Genomic DNA, 19,584 nt, shown 5'->3' with positions numbered 1-19,584 from the left:
ATCTGTCTGGGAGGCTGTCCAGCAACAGACACCAAAAAGACAGGTTCAAGGAACCTCATCAGCAATAATTAAAAAACAGCTTGCCTTAAGGTGAAGTTTCTTCCTGTTTCCAGACAGTGAAAAGTTGGTGTTCAAGCACAGAAGACATTAATCTTTGAAACATATTCTTTCTAGCTGTAGGTATGACTCCTCTGAGCTTTCATACAAATGCCTAACACCCTTAAGGTCTGTCCACTGATCCCTGTGCATTTAGTTTATTACTCTTATACACTGCCCATTACAGGAATCATATGGAGAAAAGGAGGGCAATAACTTGTTAGTCTCCCATTGCTTCTCTGACAAAGAACACAGCTCTGTAAGACTTCTTCAGCACTGTTTCCCACTGAAATGCAGGTACCAGATGAAGGGCAGATGTCAGGTGCCTAGGTGAGCCCACTCCTTTCCCTCCTCTTTCTCATGCCTACCTATTGAGGGTGCTCATATACTGCAGAAAATCCACACACGACTGTGCAAACAGAATGTACAATTTCTAATGCTTTTGCCATGACTGCCCTTCGTCCATGCTTGCAGAGTAAAGGAGTGACGTGATCACAAATAACACAAGCTGCATTCCAACTTGAGAACCTTTGCATCCCAAACTCTGTAAGAGAATAACCTCCTGAAAACTGGGAACACACTGGGAATAAAGAGCATGGAGATACTTCTTACAGAAAAGTTATCCATTTGCACTGAAATGTGTTGCCAAGCCTGTTTTTTGTACAGTTCTAAGCCTCACTGTCAACACAACAGAATTCAGGCAAGGCTCCCATTTAATCTCCTGTTGCATGGAGAGAGAGAGAGAGAGAGAGGGAGAGAGATAAAGAGAGAGAGAGAGAGATGATGTTTTTTCTGTATGTAAGTTTCTATTAGGCTGAAAAGAGGCCATAGAATTTGATCTAGATTGCTAATCTCTCCAGTAATCCTGGCCACTCAAGGCATGGAAAAGAAAGGCTGCCTTGTTTCCCGAAATGGCACACAGAATTTCTAGAATACGCTCATATATGAAGATGCATACACGCACTGTTGTCCCCTGGTGAATATATATGGAAGGTGCTAGAGACCACAGATTCCCCTCAACATCTTGTGCTCAATATGCTTTCTGAAGAGGACAACACTTGTTCTGTCTCAGATGCCGTGGGTGGAGCTGACAGTCAGTCAGCATACATGTGACTGGATGTGTGAGTATTACAAGTTTCCAGAAACCCCTTAAAAAGCACAGACTGAGATTTTCTAGGTTAGACTCTAGTCGGATGTGATTTGGGTTTTTTTTAATCTTCACGCTCTCTTTGTACTATCATGAATGTTTTATTCATGTTTCCTTTTATTGTTTTTGTATTGACTTTTTTATATCTTGAAAAATGCACTGCTGATCTCCCTCTTTAGCTAAAAAAAAATAAAACCAACATTACTCTAATGCTGTAACAAAGAGTCTGAACTGCATTGGCTATTCCAGTGCAACTTTTCTAGAGCACCTCCTATCATATCATTGAACTCTTCAATCTTAAACGTGGCTTCTTGGTCTTCAATTGTTAGGTTGACTGGGGGAATCTTTAAATCCATAGAGGAGTAGTATGTGAAGAAGTTGTGATGTTCCAACCTTGACAGCTGGAGAAACACACGAGGTTCGTGTCTAGTTCACAGTAAGCCAACAGAGCCACAGAAGAGCACAGATCAGAACAGTTGGGGTTATTTCCTCTCTAGACACACAGAGGGTCTCCTAACTGGGGTCTTGTTTACCAGGGCCATTTCCATTTCCCTTCCTACATGTTGATGAGGTAGACAAGTGTATAGTTTATGAGTTTTCCTCTGAAGCTCAACTTCATAGGGATAGATAGAGAGATACAGTCTCAAAGCTCTGCTCCTTCTCAAGGCAGATTTTCCCATAAGCAGGTACTAGTCTGTCTGAAAGAATACATAAGCTCTACTTACTCTGGTCACCCTCATGTCCCTGCACCAAACAACACTGCTGATCCCAAGAACACTGTTAGCCCTTTTCTAAGGACTGAAGTGACTTATGGGAGTTACTATTCCCTGATTTCTCTTGACAAAAACTTGTGAAAGAGTTTCACCTCACTCATTCCAACTGTCTGTCTGAAGTTGACTAGTGCATGTCTGCATTTTCTTCAAAAACAATATCCAAACAATTGTGCCTAATGGCTAGGGTGAGAAAAAGAGAAAGTATTTTTCAGCAGCAAAGGGTTTCAGATTTTTTTGTTCTGCTTTTCATTGTAAGGGGCTCAGAAGAAAACAAAACCCAAGATCTGGTTAATCAGGATTTCAGAGTATCACAGGTTACGCCTTTCCTCACAAGAATGGGCTTGTCAGAACCAGAACCTATTTGTTTCCTCCTTCACTCGCAGATCTTGCAGGATGGATTTTAGGAATTATTTATTCATTCTGTTGCAGTCCCATAAATAGAGAGGGACTGTTCCTCACATCAGCACGAAAGATTAGCAATTCCCATCACGGAGCAGACCCAAGAACTGCACACGAAATAGCATTGAATTTCGAACCCTTTACTCTGAACCTGTTTACCAGGTGACATCTGTTTTTGCTTACCACATACTGTGCACTAGATGGAACTCCAGTTTCAAACTGAGCTGGCACACCAAGTGATAGCCTGATGCTCATCTCCATCTGAGGAATAATCTCTCACACCATGATGGCATTCTTCTGAAAAAAATGCTAATTTTTTGTTGCCTTTATTATGTCTTTGCAGCTTTGCTGGGCTCTCAGCCATAAATAAAGCCTGCTGATGACTTTGTAAAGTTGTCAGATACCTTTTGCTGGCAGACAATAGGCAACAGGTGCTTGTGATCTGTCCAAGCCATTATTCCATCTCCACCCCATGTTATTGTAACCTTCCCTCCCCAAACCCATTCCCAGTGTATGACATCAGCCACATGTAATTGTCACCAGTCACTTAGTTCTGCTTTCAAATCACGGCAAGGCGTTGCTTTGTTCATGGAACAGGACATGTAGTGTGCACTCTCTGGGTGCATTAAGTCTTCAAGTAGTATACTGACACCTTTTTCTTACATTGAAAATCCCTCTGAACTCCCCCAGAACCTTTCCAGAGTTTGAGACTAGTGGAATGAGGATGATGTAAACATCACACTTCAACTGGTTCAAGTTGATTCAAATGGACTCGCATGAGCTGGATGCTGTTAAGAATCTTCTTCTGGTGACCAACGAGGGTGATTCCAATACGCTGGATATCTCTGCAAAAGAACAGAGGACACAGAAGTTGTTAAAATTAACAGCTTGTTCTGAACAGTCCCATTCCATTTTGCTGTAGATGCAAACCAGCGTGTATGGGTATGTGTGTGTGTGCCTATCTGTGTCTGAGAAACAGCTGACGAGGCTCTGCTCTTGCCTGACAAATGTGTGTGGGTGGAGGGGGTGTTGGCAGAACTTCGTAGGTACAAAAAGAAGCAGTGGAATTGGGCCACAAGAAGGATCAGAGGGCTGATCTCCTACAGAAAAAAGGAAAGCTGGAGTTGTTCAGCAAGAAGGCTCCAGAAAGATCTCTCTCAGTATATAAAGGGGGTTTACAAGAAAGATGGAGAATGACTTCTTACCAGGCACTGTAGAGACAGGACAAGGGGCAGTGGTTTCAAACAGAAAGAGGGTAGGTTTAGACTGGAAATAAGGAAGGATGGTGGGAAACAGAAAAAGGTTGCCAGGAGAAGTTGTGGATGTCCCATCCCTGTAAGCAGCAAAGGTCAGGTTGGACGGTGCTGTGAGCAACGTCATCGAGTGAAAGGTGTCCCTGATTATGGTAGGGGTGTTGGACTAGATGATCTTTAAAGGTCCCTTCCAACCCAAACCATTCTATGATTCCGAGAATGTTAATTTTCCTGGATCCTGTCTTTTACCTAACGCTTCAGCCCAGTATGTGGTGTGGCTGGTTCTACACAGCTCCTTGAAATTGGTTGTTATTATCTGTGCTAGCTGTCATTGAACACTCTGATATATCAGGCTCTCTGCAGCACTGACAATACATTTTCTGATGCACACTGGATCAGAATTAGTGCTTACAGACACAGATCACAAGAGTATCACAGCATGGATGGTGTCCAGAGGCCCTAGTAATATGCAAGAGACCCTAGTAATATGCAAGCAACAGTAGCTACTTTGCTTTGGCTTCCCTCTCCTCTTTCACGTGTATGTATTTTCCATATAGCCAATTTCTCAGACTGCTTTCACCCTCTGAGTGGAAAGCTCAGTGTCTGGTATCTGCTGCTCTCTGCTCTGTTACTCACTCGAGAGTCATGCGCGATATGACATCGAACGTAGCCAGACCGGCCTGGTCGAAGTTCTCCTTGTAGCGGCCCATCTTGATAGCATCCAACCACTCGTGGGCATTGCTGAGGGAAGGGAAATCTGGAGGACAGTTGCTCAGGAGAGGCTGAGATGGTCTGCAAAAGAGGCAGGTTCCAAAACCTAAGTTACCAGCATCAGCTGAGCACACTGGTAAAGTAAGGATTATGAGAGGGAGAGAATGCAGCCTCTGTAGAGGACAGAAAGAAGAACAATGACATTTGTTCTTCATGCCCTGACTCCTGAAGTCCCACCTTGATGTGCTGTTTCTAGGCTTCCATTGCCCCTCTTTCTGCCTGAAAACAGTCAACCAACCCAAGAAATTGATTCCTTCTTCCCATTGCCCCTACTCTCTGATGTATATTTTCCTCATGTTACCCAAGATCCTTCCACACTTTCTTGGTCTAGACTTACTAGTAGGGCAAAAACTGCAGTGAGGAGGTTTCTGAAAGAGACATGAGACCTTACACACCTTTTCACCTCTGTGACTAGGTGTCCCTCTCCTAAATGTTCTCTTTTGGTCAGATAGTGACCCAATGAGTGCATTGTTTCAGCTCCAACACCCATCAGATAAAAGAATTGCAGTAAAAGGGTCAAAGAGATGAAAGTTTACATCTGGCATTTGCTCTTTTCCTCATCATCTGAATCTGTCCCAAATCTGTAACACTCTTTACGTGCTGCTTTTAATAAACTGAGCATCACTAGCTACTTTTCCCCTCCCCCAGCTGTGGAGTACATTCCACCAAGACAAGATTTATAACCACAGGAAAAAACCCTCCAGGCCAGCAGGATGTAATTTAGTCATCAGCCCCGCAGCCAACTAACCTTGGCACCGTTTATCCCTCCAGAGACTTCTTCTTTGCTGACCTCCTGCCTCTTGTTCCATCAGACTGCAAAACGCAGTTGGGAAAACATGGGATGTAAGCTGCAGTTCTAATTATTCTTATGTAGAGACTTCCTTCCCTCCAGAAGCTAAGGTCCTCTTTTTCTTCATCTCTTGTGGTCACACAAAATGGTGTGACCACAGAATATCTCCTGCTGCTGTACCTAGATGTGTCTCTCCCTTCATTCCCTATGATCCCTTGGTCATTCATCCTCTGTGCAACTCATTGAGATTTATCTCCTGTCACATTCAGCACTCAGAGCTCCCCATTAACTGAATCAGGATATACAGTTCTTCCAACCTGCTTCCTCTCTTTTTTTTTTCTGCTTCCTGTTTGTTCTCAGTCTCAAATGAGAGGGTTAGGAAAACTTATGATTGATTTATGTCTGTCTTTTCCTCATGATGCCTACTAAGAGACAAGTCCCATTATTTTCCATTAAATCCCTATCTCACCTGCTGGTCCCAGTGCCAATGGCTTTGAGGGCTGATGGCTTGCGAATCATTTTATCCAGGGCACTGACTATTTGCTCAAATTTGGGTCTCTGGACCCGTTCCTTCTGCCAGCAGTCGAGCATCAGCAGGTGCAAAACAGTAGGGCAGTCTGGGGGTGGTGGCAGGCGATAGTCCTGGTCAATGGCATTAATTACCTGCAGGAAAACAAGAGCAAGTCTTTATTACAAGTGGGAAAATAAAAGACAAAAGAGCTTCAGTCACTCGGTGTGTGTGGCTTTCTCCTGCTTGAACTCATACAGGGCAGAGAGGCAGATGAACATCCTCACCACTTCCAGAACTTACATCCTGATTGGACATGTCCCAGTAAGGCCTCTCACCGTAGGACATCACCTCCCACATGACAATGCCATAGCTCCAGACATCGCTGGAGGAGGTGAACTTGCGGTACTGGATGGCTTCAGGGGCAGTCCAGCGGATGGGGATTTTGCAGCCCTGGGAAGCAGACAGAAAACAACCAGAATGCAGTGAGATAAGGATTGCTTGTGAAAACAACATCACCCAAACAATCAGATGTTGGGAGCACAACACAACCCAGAGCAGGGGGTGATAGTCCTGTTAACTCTGTCTTGGAAACACTGGTGGTTTAAATTCATACTGTGTTCAAGGTTTCCACTTTGTTTTACTGACAAAGTATAAATGAAAAGAGACAATCATGCCTCCTTGCTGCTACAAATCCCTTGACTTCATACTTTCAATGCTTTCCTTTGCAGCATCTGAAAGTGGCATATAGCAAAATCCTCCTGAGTCACAACCATTTGGAAATCTAAAGCTATTTAAATAACGCCAAACCACAGCACTAGGTACTGATACACTGAGTAGCTAGCATTAACTCCTTCCTCTTTCCATCCTGACCTATCTAACTGCAGGAATGACCTGCAAGATGAAATATCATTCAGGTACTGGTTCTTCAAAATGCAGAGATCTAAAAATTGTTCCACTTTTCAGTGATTGAATTCTTCATCCCCTTCTTTTTCAATCCACCTGTTATACTCCCACCCCTTTTGTAGTATGTGTGACAGATGTCACAACTTCATAGGCAATAAGCTCATTTGATGGTTGGTTGTAAGCCCATAAATACACTTATGCGATTTATCTTTTCTGCAGGAAAAAATCCAACTCTTTCTTCAAAGAGTGGTAGTACAGGATTGTAAACTCTCCTTCAGTGCCTTATCCTTCCTATAAAAAGCTAATGAAAGGGGGAAGATAATAGCTACATCAGGCTGTGAGGTTTGACCTATTCACCATCATGTCACAAAGAACAGCGCTGAGACTTCACATGGCAGAGGGACTCTGATTCTCTGTTATTTTTAATTTTTACTGCTTTGGAAGAAATAGCCTGCAAGATAGAAGGCTCTACTCCACACTTTTCTATGGTCTCAAGATGGACTAAAGAGGGTACACCAAACCAAGGAGGAACGCGTGAAAAAAGTCTATCTGTCAGCACTACAGTAACTCCCAGCACAGCAGTGACTCACCAGACCCCCAGTGTAGGTGGGATTGGAAGCATCATCCTCCAGGAAGCGGGACAAGCCGAAGTCTGACACCTTGCACACCAGGTTACTGTTGACCAGGATGTTTCGTGCTGCCAGGTCGCGATGCACGTAGTTCATGTCGGACAGGTAGCGCATGCCGGCTGCGATCCCCCGCAGCATTCCCACCAGCTGCAGCACGCTGAACTGCCCCTCCTTCTGCTGCAAGGGAGGAGGCAAACACAGGCTCTCACGGCCAAAGAACAGGAGGCCAACAGGGGAGACTAACGAAGAGGAGGTAACAAGGTGGATTTATGAAGTTAGAGAGCACGCACCTTAATTTCAGCCCAAATCTGAAGGTTCAAGGAAAACAAATAACAAAGGAGGGTGGGCTTAAAGCAATGAACCTCAAATAAAATCAGACATTGGTGATCTTTTCCTGAAGGCAAACCTCCTCTTGTGGCCACACTCCCCTTTAGCATCCTACACCTAACCTCAGTAACTACTGATAAACAAATGTGAGCAGACAGAACTGCTTTTACTAAGATCTTTACAATGGCTTCTATGCAGTTCTACTCAAGGGGTTCATGTGCTTTTCAAATTGTACCTGCTAAAGCATTTGTGGCTGACTGAGCACATGAATCAGTAAAAAAGGAGAAGTGAAGCAGCAATACTACATAGATTGTCCATATTTGTGTTTCATTACTAGAAAACTTGAACCCCACAAATATCTGCAAGTTTCATTACTTCATTACAATGTTGAAACTTGACAATATTCTGTGAAATAAAGTCTGAAAAACATTATTAGAAAGGAAAAATTAGGAACATGCATATAGACAACTGAAAGGGTGTGTACAAAGATTTGGTACTGTTTAAAATACTTATTGAAGAAATCTAAAATACTGAAATTTTATATGGCTGTTGAGCCCTTGGAGTATTTTCACCATGCTGACCTGAAACCACTTACTGTGGCTATTTGCTATCATTTCTATTGCACCTGAAGAGGGCAACTGAGGACTTAGGGAGACAGGAGTGAAGAGGAAGGGCAGGCAAAATTAACAGGTCTGAGACCGGCACACAGCGAGATGAAGAGGTTAATGGTTGAGGGAGACTCTGTGTACCCTGAGGAAGGAATCCAGCGATCCGTTCTCCATGAACTCAGTGACAATCATGACTGGTCGGCTCTTGGTGACCACTCCCTCCAGGTGGATGACATTGGGATGCTCAAATTGCCCCATGATGCTGGCCTCGCTCAGGAACTCCCGCCGCTGCTCCTCTGTGTAACCTGACTTCAAGGTCTTAATGGCTACCATGTATTCACGCTTCCCTGGGTGTTTCAGACGCCCAAAGCACACCTCTCCAAACTCTCCTGCCAGGGAGGGAAGAAACACACCTCAAGTAAGGAAACAGAGCAATGGATTTTAGTCAGATGTACTAAAGCATTCTACTGTGGATGACTCTGAGTGATGCTTGGAAACAGGGTTATGGGACCATTTAGACTAATGGAAAGGTTTTGGTGAAGGTTTTGGTGAAGACTACTACATCTTCAGGGTTCAAATGAGGAGTTCTGAGTCTTCAAAGGGTGTTTTAAACTTGGTTTAGAGCCAGCATCTAAGGGTTAGTAGGTTAAAATGAATTCTGGAAAAAATGACAATTTAGATACCCTGGGACACTTGATACACCATGGATCCATGGGTCCATTTCAGGCCAGCAGTGTGCCAGGTCTCAAGGTGATCAAGAAGGCACTTTAAATAATCTGCAGATTCTCACACTACCTGATCCAATGACCTCCTCAATCTTGATGAGGGACACATCAATCTCCTTGGCAAATTCTCGAATGGCCTCATTGGGATCTTCATAGGTTGAAGGATCAATGTAATACTTCACTCCAAGTCCTGCAGTGGGGGAAACAGCCCAAAACATCACCAGAATCTAACCCTGAGACTTACAGGTGTTCATGAGTCCTGAAAAGAGCCAGGCCCTTGCCATCTGCTGCTCAAACACACTTACCTCGTGCACCGATATACTGCTGCAGGCGGTCTGTGTATGGAGTCTCTCGCCTTTTACTGCAGGACACAAAGGAAAGGAAAAGTCAAAACACACACAAGAGTCTCTCATCAGATGCTGGGGTAGGCTTCTCAGTGCAAGGCTCAGAGAATCCTTGAAATTAGGGAAGAAGATGGATGTTAAGATCCTGCCCATCTCCTGGTAACCAGTGAATGCTTGTTTTCTATGTGGTGGTTTTTACACCACCGTTGGCACCCTCACTTTACAAATGACAAATGATAGGGCTTCCAACACTATCCTGAAAAAGAATATTATAGTTTAATGTTACTGCCTTGGAAGTTTTCTTGCTATTCAGGCTAAATTTGCATTTTAATTTAATTTAATTACAACAAATTATTCTTTTCAATTATAATGTATGCCTTCTTCTGTGACGGCTTTTAAGTTCTTCAAAAGCATTCTAAGAGCTATTTACTCTAATGCTTAATATGTGTAGATCTCCCCCAATTATTTTTCCTCCTGGCTTTGTTTAACAGCATTTACTTTGGCCATTCTACTCGTAATTATGGTACCCAAACCAAACCACACAGACCCAAACAGATGGAAATGTGCTCCTTGATGTGACTTTTGCATGTGCAGATCAAAACAGGTATGGTCTTTATTATTGTAAGGTTTATTGCATATATGTATCTAATTTCCAGTAAGCACAGGCATTTCTCAGATTTCATTCTCCTTCTGAATATGTATGATTCAATCATTTATTTCCCACACAATCTAATTATTTTAGAAGATCAGTACTATTCTTTGCTTGCACTAAATATATTTGCCATTTTCAAGCTACTTCCTTTGTTCCAAGCAGTGTTAATTTTTTTAAAGAATGTACATTTCATGCTAGATTCCAATCATCCTAATAATTAGACCAGATTGCAAATCAAACCCTACAGTATCCTGCAGTATCCCTGCTGTCTGCATAGATTTGTGTCAACTCATGTTTTGCTGTTTCAGCATGAGACCTTTTAGCTGCTGATTTAATTAGCATTTGAAGGCAAAGTATCACAAAACATTATGTTACTTTTCTTTATGAACATAAGTAATTCTGACATTCTAACAGCTAACTATATCATTCTTACTTGTCAAACTTATCTCTTTAGATTCTGCTTTCAAAACCACAGACAGTTCTACCTTCAAAATTTTTCCCTTGTGCAAAGAAATTGGCTTTGCTGGGGGCCTATACCTATGAGCTCTAACTCTGTTGTTGAATCTGAAAGTTAGGTCTACAATAATAGCTTTTATACGTTACTAACAAATTGTTTTCCATATAAAAACCCAACAAAACAATTGGCTAAAATAGATGTTTCACAGTGCATATTGCCTGAAAAATGTGTACCAACAATTTATAAAAACAAGTTAAATTCATAGCATTTGACTCTACGTATGTTCAACCTTTTAAAGAACTACTCATTTCATCTGGTGTTCCTCATTTTCTGCATCTTGAAACTTACTTTTCTTATCAAGGACAAATTTAAAATAGAAATTTGGTATCTCTACTTTTTCTGAAAAACTGTCTATAAACTGTACATAATTCTTTAATGATAAATGAATGCATTTTTAATGATATTTCCTCATATGTATATTTACAGATGCCATTAATGTCTTTCCCCAATACAGTTTTGGTAATATTAACTTCTTCTGGATTTGGTTTATTTTTTTTAGAAAAATATATGCTTTATTGAGTTGTGCACATAATATCACATTTCCAGCTGTAACAAGAAATTGTATTTTTAACAGTTCAAAGAAACAAAAGGAGGCAACATTTCAAATATAACAATATTGGATAATTCTTTTCTTTCCAGAAAGAAAAATATTAAAAGAGCATACACACAAGAGGAGAAAACAAATGAAAAAAAGGGAGGAGGACAAAAAGGAAATCATTAAAACTAGACGTCACTTTCTAAAGTTAAGTAGTTTATACATTTTTTTAGGTCAACAAAAAAAGCTAAAAAGTCCCTGTTGTGCAGAGGCACAGTAGAGCAAAGATACAGAAATCCATTACTGACAATCTAGGGGATTAAGTTCAAACCTCAGTAAATTCAAGGAGCGGGTAATGACTGTTTCTTTTCTTCAAATAACAAAACCCCCACTGTTTACTTTTGTACCTCGGCACAAAAAAAAAACAACCCTTACTTTTTTCTCCTTAAAAGTAGTCTTTTTTTTTTTGCTGTAACAGATTATCTCTATCATCTTTTATATGCCCTTTATTCTTTCCAAAATGGAAAGTGGTATTTGCTTTCTTTAACCTATATTTTATGAGCTAGTGTTCAATGGCACCATTTGGGTTGTATAGATTTTATTCTTCAGCAAATGAGCCCTTGTCTCTTGGTCTTTGGTGAAAGGGTATTTATCGCCTTCTAAATTACTGGATATGCATACTTATTCCACCATCCTTCTCCACTACATTGTTTCATTCTCCACTTGCTTGCCTAAAATGCAGTTTACAGTCCCTCCTTCACAGCGATGCATTTAAATACCTTTTGAGTACCAGCTTTGAAGTGCTTTCCTTGTGTTCATACTGCTAACTAGCCAAATATCAGCTAAGCACATGAGTGGTTTACCAAAGGAGAGGCCCCTCTGACAGGAGTAAAGGGGCAGGATCTTTTCCTTAATTAGAGAATGGCATCTCAAGGACATCTGGACAAGTGCAGATCAGGCTCTTTCCCTTGGGGTGGGGTTATGTTGCGGGGGTAAGGAAGTTCCACTGTCTGAAGTGCACATGAGCAGGTCAAGGAATTCACCTCTTGAAGATGATGGCAAGGATGGCAATGGCAGCAATTACCAAGAAGGCCAGACCCCCGAGCGCGGAGCCCACGATCAGCGGCAGCCGGTCCTGCACCATCTCCGAGCGCTCCCCTGGCAAGGCAGACACACAGACACGCACGTGGGTGCACAGGACAGGAACCGCGCAGTTTCCCTTCTGCTCACTTAGATCTCACCATAATTCCACCCCTACCAGCCCTTTGCTCCCCAATGTACTTCTCCAGTGCCTTCTTTCCTACATCTGAAAAGCCAGTGAGTGCCTCCTCTGAATTCACTTTCTCTTCCCCTGATCCACTGACAGCTGACAAACCACCTAAGCACAGGCTAGCTCTACACCTGGGCTGTAATCCCACCGTCCCCTATTAATGTAGCTTACTGGTGACATACTTGAGAACCTTTGATCCATACCAAAAGGATGGTGATCCTGCTGGAAGGCAAGCTTCTGCACATATGCCTGTGTCCCATCTACCTTTGTGTCCTGTGTCTCACCTGTCTTCTAGACATTCACAGAGCTTTCAGCTGTAAGATGTCCTGTGACAGCTGAGGGCTGAACTACAGCAGTGTACAGTGCTACGTACTGCCACATCCCCCTAAAGAGATTTTTACTGGCACACTCTGCACCTGCTGGTCAGAGGCGCAGAGGCAACAAGGAGCAGGGCTGGGGAGTAAGGCAGCAGCATAAACAATACCCTCTGACAGCATGAACCTTCTCTGAGTGAACAAATCTGCATATGCAAATCACTGTAAACAGAAATGCAAGTTGAGTAGGAGTGTCTGGCAGCAGTCCTCCAGAGGATATTCCAAGACACTCAGGGACACAGGCAAGTGGAGGGTGACCACGTGCACACCTTGGCACACAATGGCAGCACTTACCTCCCGTTGAAGTCTGGAAATACATCTTCCCACTGTAAGGGCCGTAGCCGACTGCGGTCCTGGCGCGCACTTGGAAGGCGTAGATCTTCCCTGGGCTCAGGCTTGATATCGTGGCCATGTTGGTCTCACTAGTTAAGGTCAACGAATTATCCTCATCTTCTGCCTGTGAATGTCAATGACCAAAAAGGAATGTGAAACTTCTGCCTACACTGCTCACTCTCCTCATCAAGGCATGACAGTTTCCATGTCAACCCAATATTCTTTGAACCTTTTTGGAGCCTCCCAACAACAGCTGCTATTCCAGATCTTACTTCTTACACACTACTCATTCCTCACTGCTGCTTTTCATTCCCCCAGGCCTGGGCTTCCCACAAAGCTCTGCTAAAGACTCTCAATCTAAACAAAAATGAAAGGCAAAACTTTGTCCTGTGGTTCGCTTTCTATAAACTCCAAACTCATGTACTCTCCTAGGAGAATTCAGAGCAAGAATTCAAAGCTGTATCCAGGAAGCTGCTACACATGTTATCACAAATAGCAGTCCTTTTTACCACTAAAAAATAGTAGCCCTGCCTAATCTTGCAACAGTATTTATATGAAAGACCAGTAATATGGAATGGGAGTTTATCTGAACAACCCCACACATCTCTTCAACTCAGATGGATTAGGAGTCACAAGACGTGAATGGAAGACAAATTTATATTTTCCACCCTGTAATTCCAGGACACAAAGGGTTGTTTGCCACTTAGCGAATGAAAGAGTGCATTCCTCCTCATAAAATTTCTTAGAGATGTCTGTCCAGGCATAAATGAGGACGTGAGACTTTTCTTCATAAACAAATGACAGACTTGGAGTGAATCTAATTCCAGTAAACATATTTTAAAACTTCAGCTCCTTTCACTGTTACATGTGTCAGCTGATACTAAACTTATTATTAGCTGCAGCTTTTAAGCTAAACAAGTCTTCTCTTTGTCCCTAGATGTTTCCAGTTGGGAAACACAGATGGACTGATGTTAGATGACATGTATATCACTGACTTCCAGTATTGCTAAAGTTTGTTCCTTCCTTGTAACTGAAGCATTTTTTTTCCACCTTCTTCATCCTGATGCAAAGGTGCCTCTCCCAGACAGAAAATGCTCAGCATCCCTTTTTGCTCACCTTGTCAAAGTAGCGCAGCTGGTAATCCAGGATGACCCCATTGGGCTGGTCCGGCTGAGGCCACGACAGAGTGATGCTGTTGGTAGTACGACTCACCTGATGCATCATAGGCACAGCAGAGGGGACTGGAATAAAGGACAAAAAGGAGAGATTACAAAGGGATAAGCTTAAAAATGAACTATAACTGAATATTCCATACGATGAGTTAATAAGTTAGGCCAGCTCCTCCTTTAATTTTCCTTAATTTGCATTATGAAGTAGTTTGTGAAATAACCAGAAGAAATCCAGGCACAATACTACTCCGCTGGGTGATACAGTCATTGACAACTCAGACTGAAGGAAAATGAAGAAATCATATCCAACCGATTATGCACAGCAGTAAGAAATGATCTATATTATAGCTGGAATATAATTCTGATCTTCAAATGTGCAATTTTTACATGCAAGATGAGAAGGTGGTCCAGGTCACTGCCTTGTTTTAAGATCACGCTTGGACAAAGAATACACAGTGGTCAGAACAAAAGCAGAGCATGTTATTTCTCTTTCTGGTTCTTCCCAAGACTGTAATTCTTTTCTGGGGAAAAAAAAATCACTTATGGGATAACAGAGTAGTAGAGGCCTTGCATATGAAGCATTCTGGAGAATGGAAATCCACTTCTACCAAAATCATTCATGAACTGATGTGTGCACACATGCACACTCTCCGAGTTCGTGCAAAAGCTAAGAGTGTTTGAGTTTCATCTTGGGAAGAGATTTCCAAGCAAAAATTTCAGGATAATTTTACTGTCTTTTCACAAAGATCTTCTCAAGTTTTGCTTTCTCTCTGCAAAAAAAATGTCATGTTGCCAAGAAACCTACAGGTAAGCAGCTAGGGTATCCTCATTTTCCTAATGGATGCAATATTTTCAGCAACATTTAAATTTTCCAGAAAAAGCATGCCAATGAAAAGCTGCAACCAAACCCCACTGGTTTTAGAAAACAGACATAAACTTCCTTGATGTGAAGAATGAAGCAGAGACATTTGGCAAATGATCAAAACCTGCAGAATAGCATTTTCTTCCCTCATTAATCGTGAAAAAGATAAAAGGATTGTTTTTAATAACAAGATAAAATTATTCTGAAAAACATATTTCAGATGGGCTTCAAACAGCTCAGGCAAGTGGGAACTAATTTAAAAATGTAAATGAAACAAAATAAGAGTCTAAGCAATAAAATGCTTTCTCTCCTCGTTACTCCTTGTATATTTTACCATTGCTTGTCCTTCAAACAAGATTACACAACTACTTCACCTGCTGACGAGAATGTTGTGACAAGAATGGAAGAGAGCAACAATTAACCAAGACTGTATGTAGCATTTAAGATGCACATGAATAACACTGTATTAAAATGTCAGGTCAGTTAACATTTGACCAAGACAGATTCTGCCACATTTAATGTCCCAAAAAGTTTAACTCTCTTCCACTGAGACGCAAAGCAAACACACAGGAGAGGTGCAAACCTAAATGCACAGATACATTGCCAGGGAGCAGCCCACTTCCTTCTAAGATTTTACAGAATGATCAATTCTTCCCTCAATTCCTCTCCTTCCCACCTCTAACAGTTACTCTTGTATTGCTTCTCATTTCTTCCCAATCCCCAATTTTTCCCCTATCTGGAAGAATAAATCAAACAAAGAAATAACAAAAACATCACTCAAGTGTATCTCTTGACCACGTGCCACAGATTCTAGAATGTTCCTGTTATCCAGATATGTCCATCACTCAGGGTAATCAGATGGTGGCGGGGGGGGGAGGAAATCAGGTTATTGCAGTCTGTTGTATTAAAAAAATAATTTCAGTGATTTGCACCTAATAAGCATACACTACTTAGAGCAAAAGCCATTAAAACCTCTCAGAAATGAAACCAGCTATGAATCATTGCAAGGCATGTTGCCTTTAATCTGCCTCTCTGATACAGAGGTTAGATTCTGATATATGTTTGCCTCTCTTTTAAAGACCTAAAAAACTATGAAACACTGGCCAGGGAGCTCTTCTACCACTTAAAGTAAAAGAGATATCAAGACTTCTCCTTTGAAAAATTTCATATGAACATGGCACAAATACTAATACTAATGTGATGTGCAAACATAATTGTTGGTGGAGTAAGTGCATATTTCCTGTCAGTGGTGTATTATAAGGTTATTCTCTCAGTGTTAATACATTAGGAAACATAAAGTCCAAGATTTTATGTCTATAGACATTCAAAGTACCATACCTCTGCTGCCAACAAAGTGCTAGATGAATATTGTCCCTTGTTTGCATGCCAACTATTAAAAATGTTTACAATAGAACTTTTCTTTCAAAGCTTTCTTTTGTATACACAAATGTGTCCAGGTCTCTATTGACTTGTCAGTTTTACTCTTTTTATATGAGGTTTATAGATATAGACACGTTAGGTCCCTGTCTAATGGCAGAATCACAGTGCCTGATTCAATCCAGTCTGGGCAGCTGGACCACATGATCACTGTAGGTTCATTTCCATCTATTCTATTCTGTTCTATTCTATTCTATTCTATTCTATTCTATTCTATTCTATTCTATTCTATTCTATTCTATTCTATTCTATTCTATTCTATTCTATTCTATTCTATTCCATTCCATTCCATTCCATTCCACTCCACTCTACTCTACTCTTCTATTTACTGAGAGCAAAAAACATGCTGTGAGATCAGATCTTTAATTAAGGCTGAAAAAGCAGTTATCTTTGTATGCAATTTAAATAATAGCAAACGTAGGGAAAATTCTTGCCCACATAAACCTAGTTAGAGTTGTAAAGAAGTCCAAACACCAGTTAAATACAACTCCCAGATTCTATACATTCTGGGTTGTCAGTTGCAACCTTTCTACATTGCAGGACAATTTTTTTCCTGGCAGTAGACACGTGCCTGCAAGATGAAAAGTCTATCTTAATCAACAGACTAGGTAAGTAGGGAATGTGAAGGAAGTGCAGACTCGTGTAACAATACAAGGCAATCAACATTTATGCAGAGTACAGCCAAGTGCCATTCTTGGCATATCATGAGCATTTCTGGCATGTGACATTCAGTACATATTCCATTCCATGACGATACTTCAGGAGAGCTGATGTGACCCCTTTGTGGTTCTGCCTCGAGGAGTCCTGTGGGATGATGCCCTGGAGGGAAGAGTGACTCAAAAAAGATAGCTCATGTGCAAGGATTGCCTCTTCCAGGTGCCAAAGCAGTCCATCCCAACAAGCACAAATTCGGGCAAAAAATGCCAACAGGCCTGCATGTTTGAACAAGGAGCTCCTACCTGAACTCAGACAAAAAAAGGAACTACGTGGAGAGTGGAAGCATGGACAGGTAGCCTGAGAGGAACATAGAGGCATTGTCCAAACACGTAGACACATGGCTAGGAAAGCCAAGCCTACCTGGAATCACATCTGGCATGACACTTTTGACAGCATGTCAAAAGTGAGAAGGGTTTCTCTGAAAAGTGGCTGAAGGAAGAGGGAAAACACAACTGCTGGGTGGTGCAGGGGTCCTGGTGACACAGGGCATCTTCTTCACATCAGTCTTTACCAGCAAGTCTTGTCTTTAGAACACAAGACTTTATCTTGGAGAAGTCTGCAGATGGGAAGATCTTCTTCCTCATACCAGATCAGGTGACTGAATATTTAGGCAAATGGCATCATTCCAAGGGCCTGATGGGATGCATCCTTTGAGCTGATGTCATTTTGAGGGCACTCTTGATAATCTTAGAGTCACTCCTCAGTAAGGGAAAGAAAGAGGATGCAGGGATATGCAGGCAGTTAAGCCTCACTTTCATCCAAAGGGGTTGAGTCTCCAACCTTGGTGATATTCAAAGGTATTCTGGGTGTGGTCAGGAGCAATTTGCTTGAGGTGACCCTGACGAGCAGACAGGTGGGAGAATATGTTCTCCAGAGGTATCTCCCAAGCATAGCCATTTCTGATTCTGAGGAGACACTCATTCAGCAGTACAGGCCAGATACCCACAGAATACAAAAGAAGTTCAGACAACTGGCTTGTGGGTCACCACTCAGCCAGGATTCAAACTAAACCCTGCCCAGATCTGTGTGTTGTATCTAGTTATTTATGTGCTGTCTTCCCCTTCCATCTTGCCCCACAATCTTCAGAAGTTATACTATTTGTTCAACCTCAGCTAGGCCTCTAATGTTCACTAACATGCCTCTATATTCTCTCATAGTTATTTCACTTTTGTTACCTCTTCAGGTATCCTATTCTCCTCATATTCCAAGCAGATGACATGAAGACCCTAGCTTTGTTCCTAGCTTTGTTCCAGCTTCCCGAATACCATCTTCTAGGAAGATCAGTCTGAATGCAGCATGGAAATTCCCTTCTTGATATGTTTATCTGATCTTTATTTTGAAAATGTCCTATGTTTTTCCACACATTTCAATTTAGTTCTGGCCCTTTCTCTAAATACCAAAAAGTCCTTTAAAAGTATCTTGGATCGTCTTCTATCATAACCTTGTCCTTTTGCTCCCTATGGATGAAGAGTGCTTTAAAAGGGCAAATTAGTCAGTTATTTTAACTTCTCTTCCCCCTCTTATTATTAGTTTTTCTGTATGCATTCCATTCATGCTTAATGAAAAGGAAAATAGCCTTTATAACATAAGAGGCCATGTTTTACTTTGTATTTTATACATGTACTTGTTCAAAACGTTTCTACTTCATTTAAACAGTAAGTGAAACCTGAATTTTGAAAACAAGCACATTTGTTCTCTGCTCGTGCTGCAGAGATTGGGCATAGTAAAGATAGAAACTGGAATAGTTCCTTTTTGTGGAGTGACCATAGAAATTGTTACTAATTCCCAGTCGTAGCTGGGCAAATCCATTAAAGATGGCTAAGATTACAAATGACATTAATATCACTAAGGGGAAAATTAAAAGTATTTTTGTTGTTCCTACACGAATAGAAAACAAAGAAGTTGAACTCTTAGGGAACTTCAGTGAGTGCTCAGGATTGGCAATTAGACCATCAATAAGCAGCCAGCTAACCACCTTGGATAGCAATGTATTTCATTCAGAGGACAATGAACACTCACACTGCACTTGCTGTACCTGCTGGCTTTAGCCCGGCAAAACACAAGAGCATGTAGCTTTTGACAGCTCTCTTCTTATTTCTTTCTTGTTTTGAACTAGAAAATGCCTTGCCTTTGTCCCTGCTTTTGCCAATTAAGTCTACTGTACTCTTTTGGCTCTCTTTGGAAAAGCAAACATCTTCAAGCAATTCATCCTTTCCCTTCACAATCTCATAATCATACTTGGCATTTAATTCCTTTCCTCCACTCACACCATTTCATGTGAAAATCTTCTGTCAGGTCCTCTTACACTTCCTGGCACTACCCAAAAGTGTCCTTGTCCCCATTCAGCCTCTTACACAAGCCTTCAGACTGTCTAGCACTCATTTCTGCAGCACCACAGATTTTTGGTATTGCCAGGTCCCACTGCTCTGATTCCCACTGATG

The 19,584-nt window shown here is 41.6% G+C and overlaps 1 protein-coding gene across 2 annotated transcripts in view; it reads right to left on the bottom strand.

Annotated features, from left to right (window-relative positions):
• Positions 1-2,725: 2,725 nt before the first annotated feature.
• The window catches only part of EPHB6 (EPH receptor B6), a 67,835-nt gene continuing 50,976 nt past the window's right edge, over positions 2,726-19,584 (bottom strand). For both annotated transcript variants that reach the window (XM_063394123.1, XM_063394122.1), the window contains exons 7-17: positions 14,074-14,198; positions 12,919-13,081; positions 12,024-12,138; positions 9,238-9,293; positions 9,003-9,122; positions 8,349-8,596; positions 7,234-7,449; positions 6,041-6,190; positions 5,699-5,892; positions 4,305-4,460; positions 2,726-3,260 (exon numbers count right to left, since the gene is read on the bottom strand). In XM_063394123.1, coding sequence (XP_063250193.1) covers positions 3,152-3,260; positions 4,305-4,460; positions 5,699-5,892; positions 6,041-6,190; positions 7,234-7,449; positions 8,349-8,596; positions 9,003-9,122; positions 9,238-9,293; positions 12,024-12,138; positions 12,919-13,081; positions 14,074-14,198 — 1,652 coding nt within the window. In that variant the 3' untranslated portion in view covers positions 2,726-3,151. The remainder of the gene's footprint in view (positions 3,261-4,304; positions 4,461-5,698; positions 5,893-6,040; positions 6,191-7,233; positions 7,450-8,348; positions 8,597-9,002; positions 9,123-9,237; positions 9,294-12,023; positions 12,139-12,918; positions 13,082-14,073; positions 14,199-19,584) is intronic.

The sequence above is a fragment of the Prinia subflava genome, chromosome 3, assembly GCF_021018805.1.
Source record: "Prinia subflava isolate CZ2003 ecotype Zambia chromosome 3, Cam_Psub_1.2, whole genome shotgun sequence".
Lineage (NCBI taxonomy): Eukaryota > Metazoa > Chordata > Aves > Passeriformes > Cisticolidae > Prinia > Prinia subflava.
The sequence above is the reverse complement of the archived record's forward strand: the minus strand, read 5'-3'. Positions and strand labels throughout refer to the sequence as shown.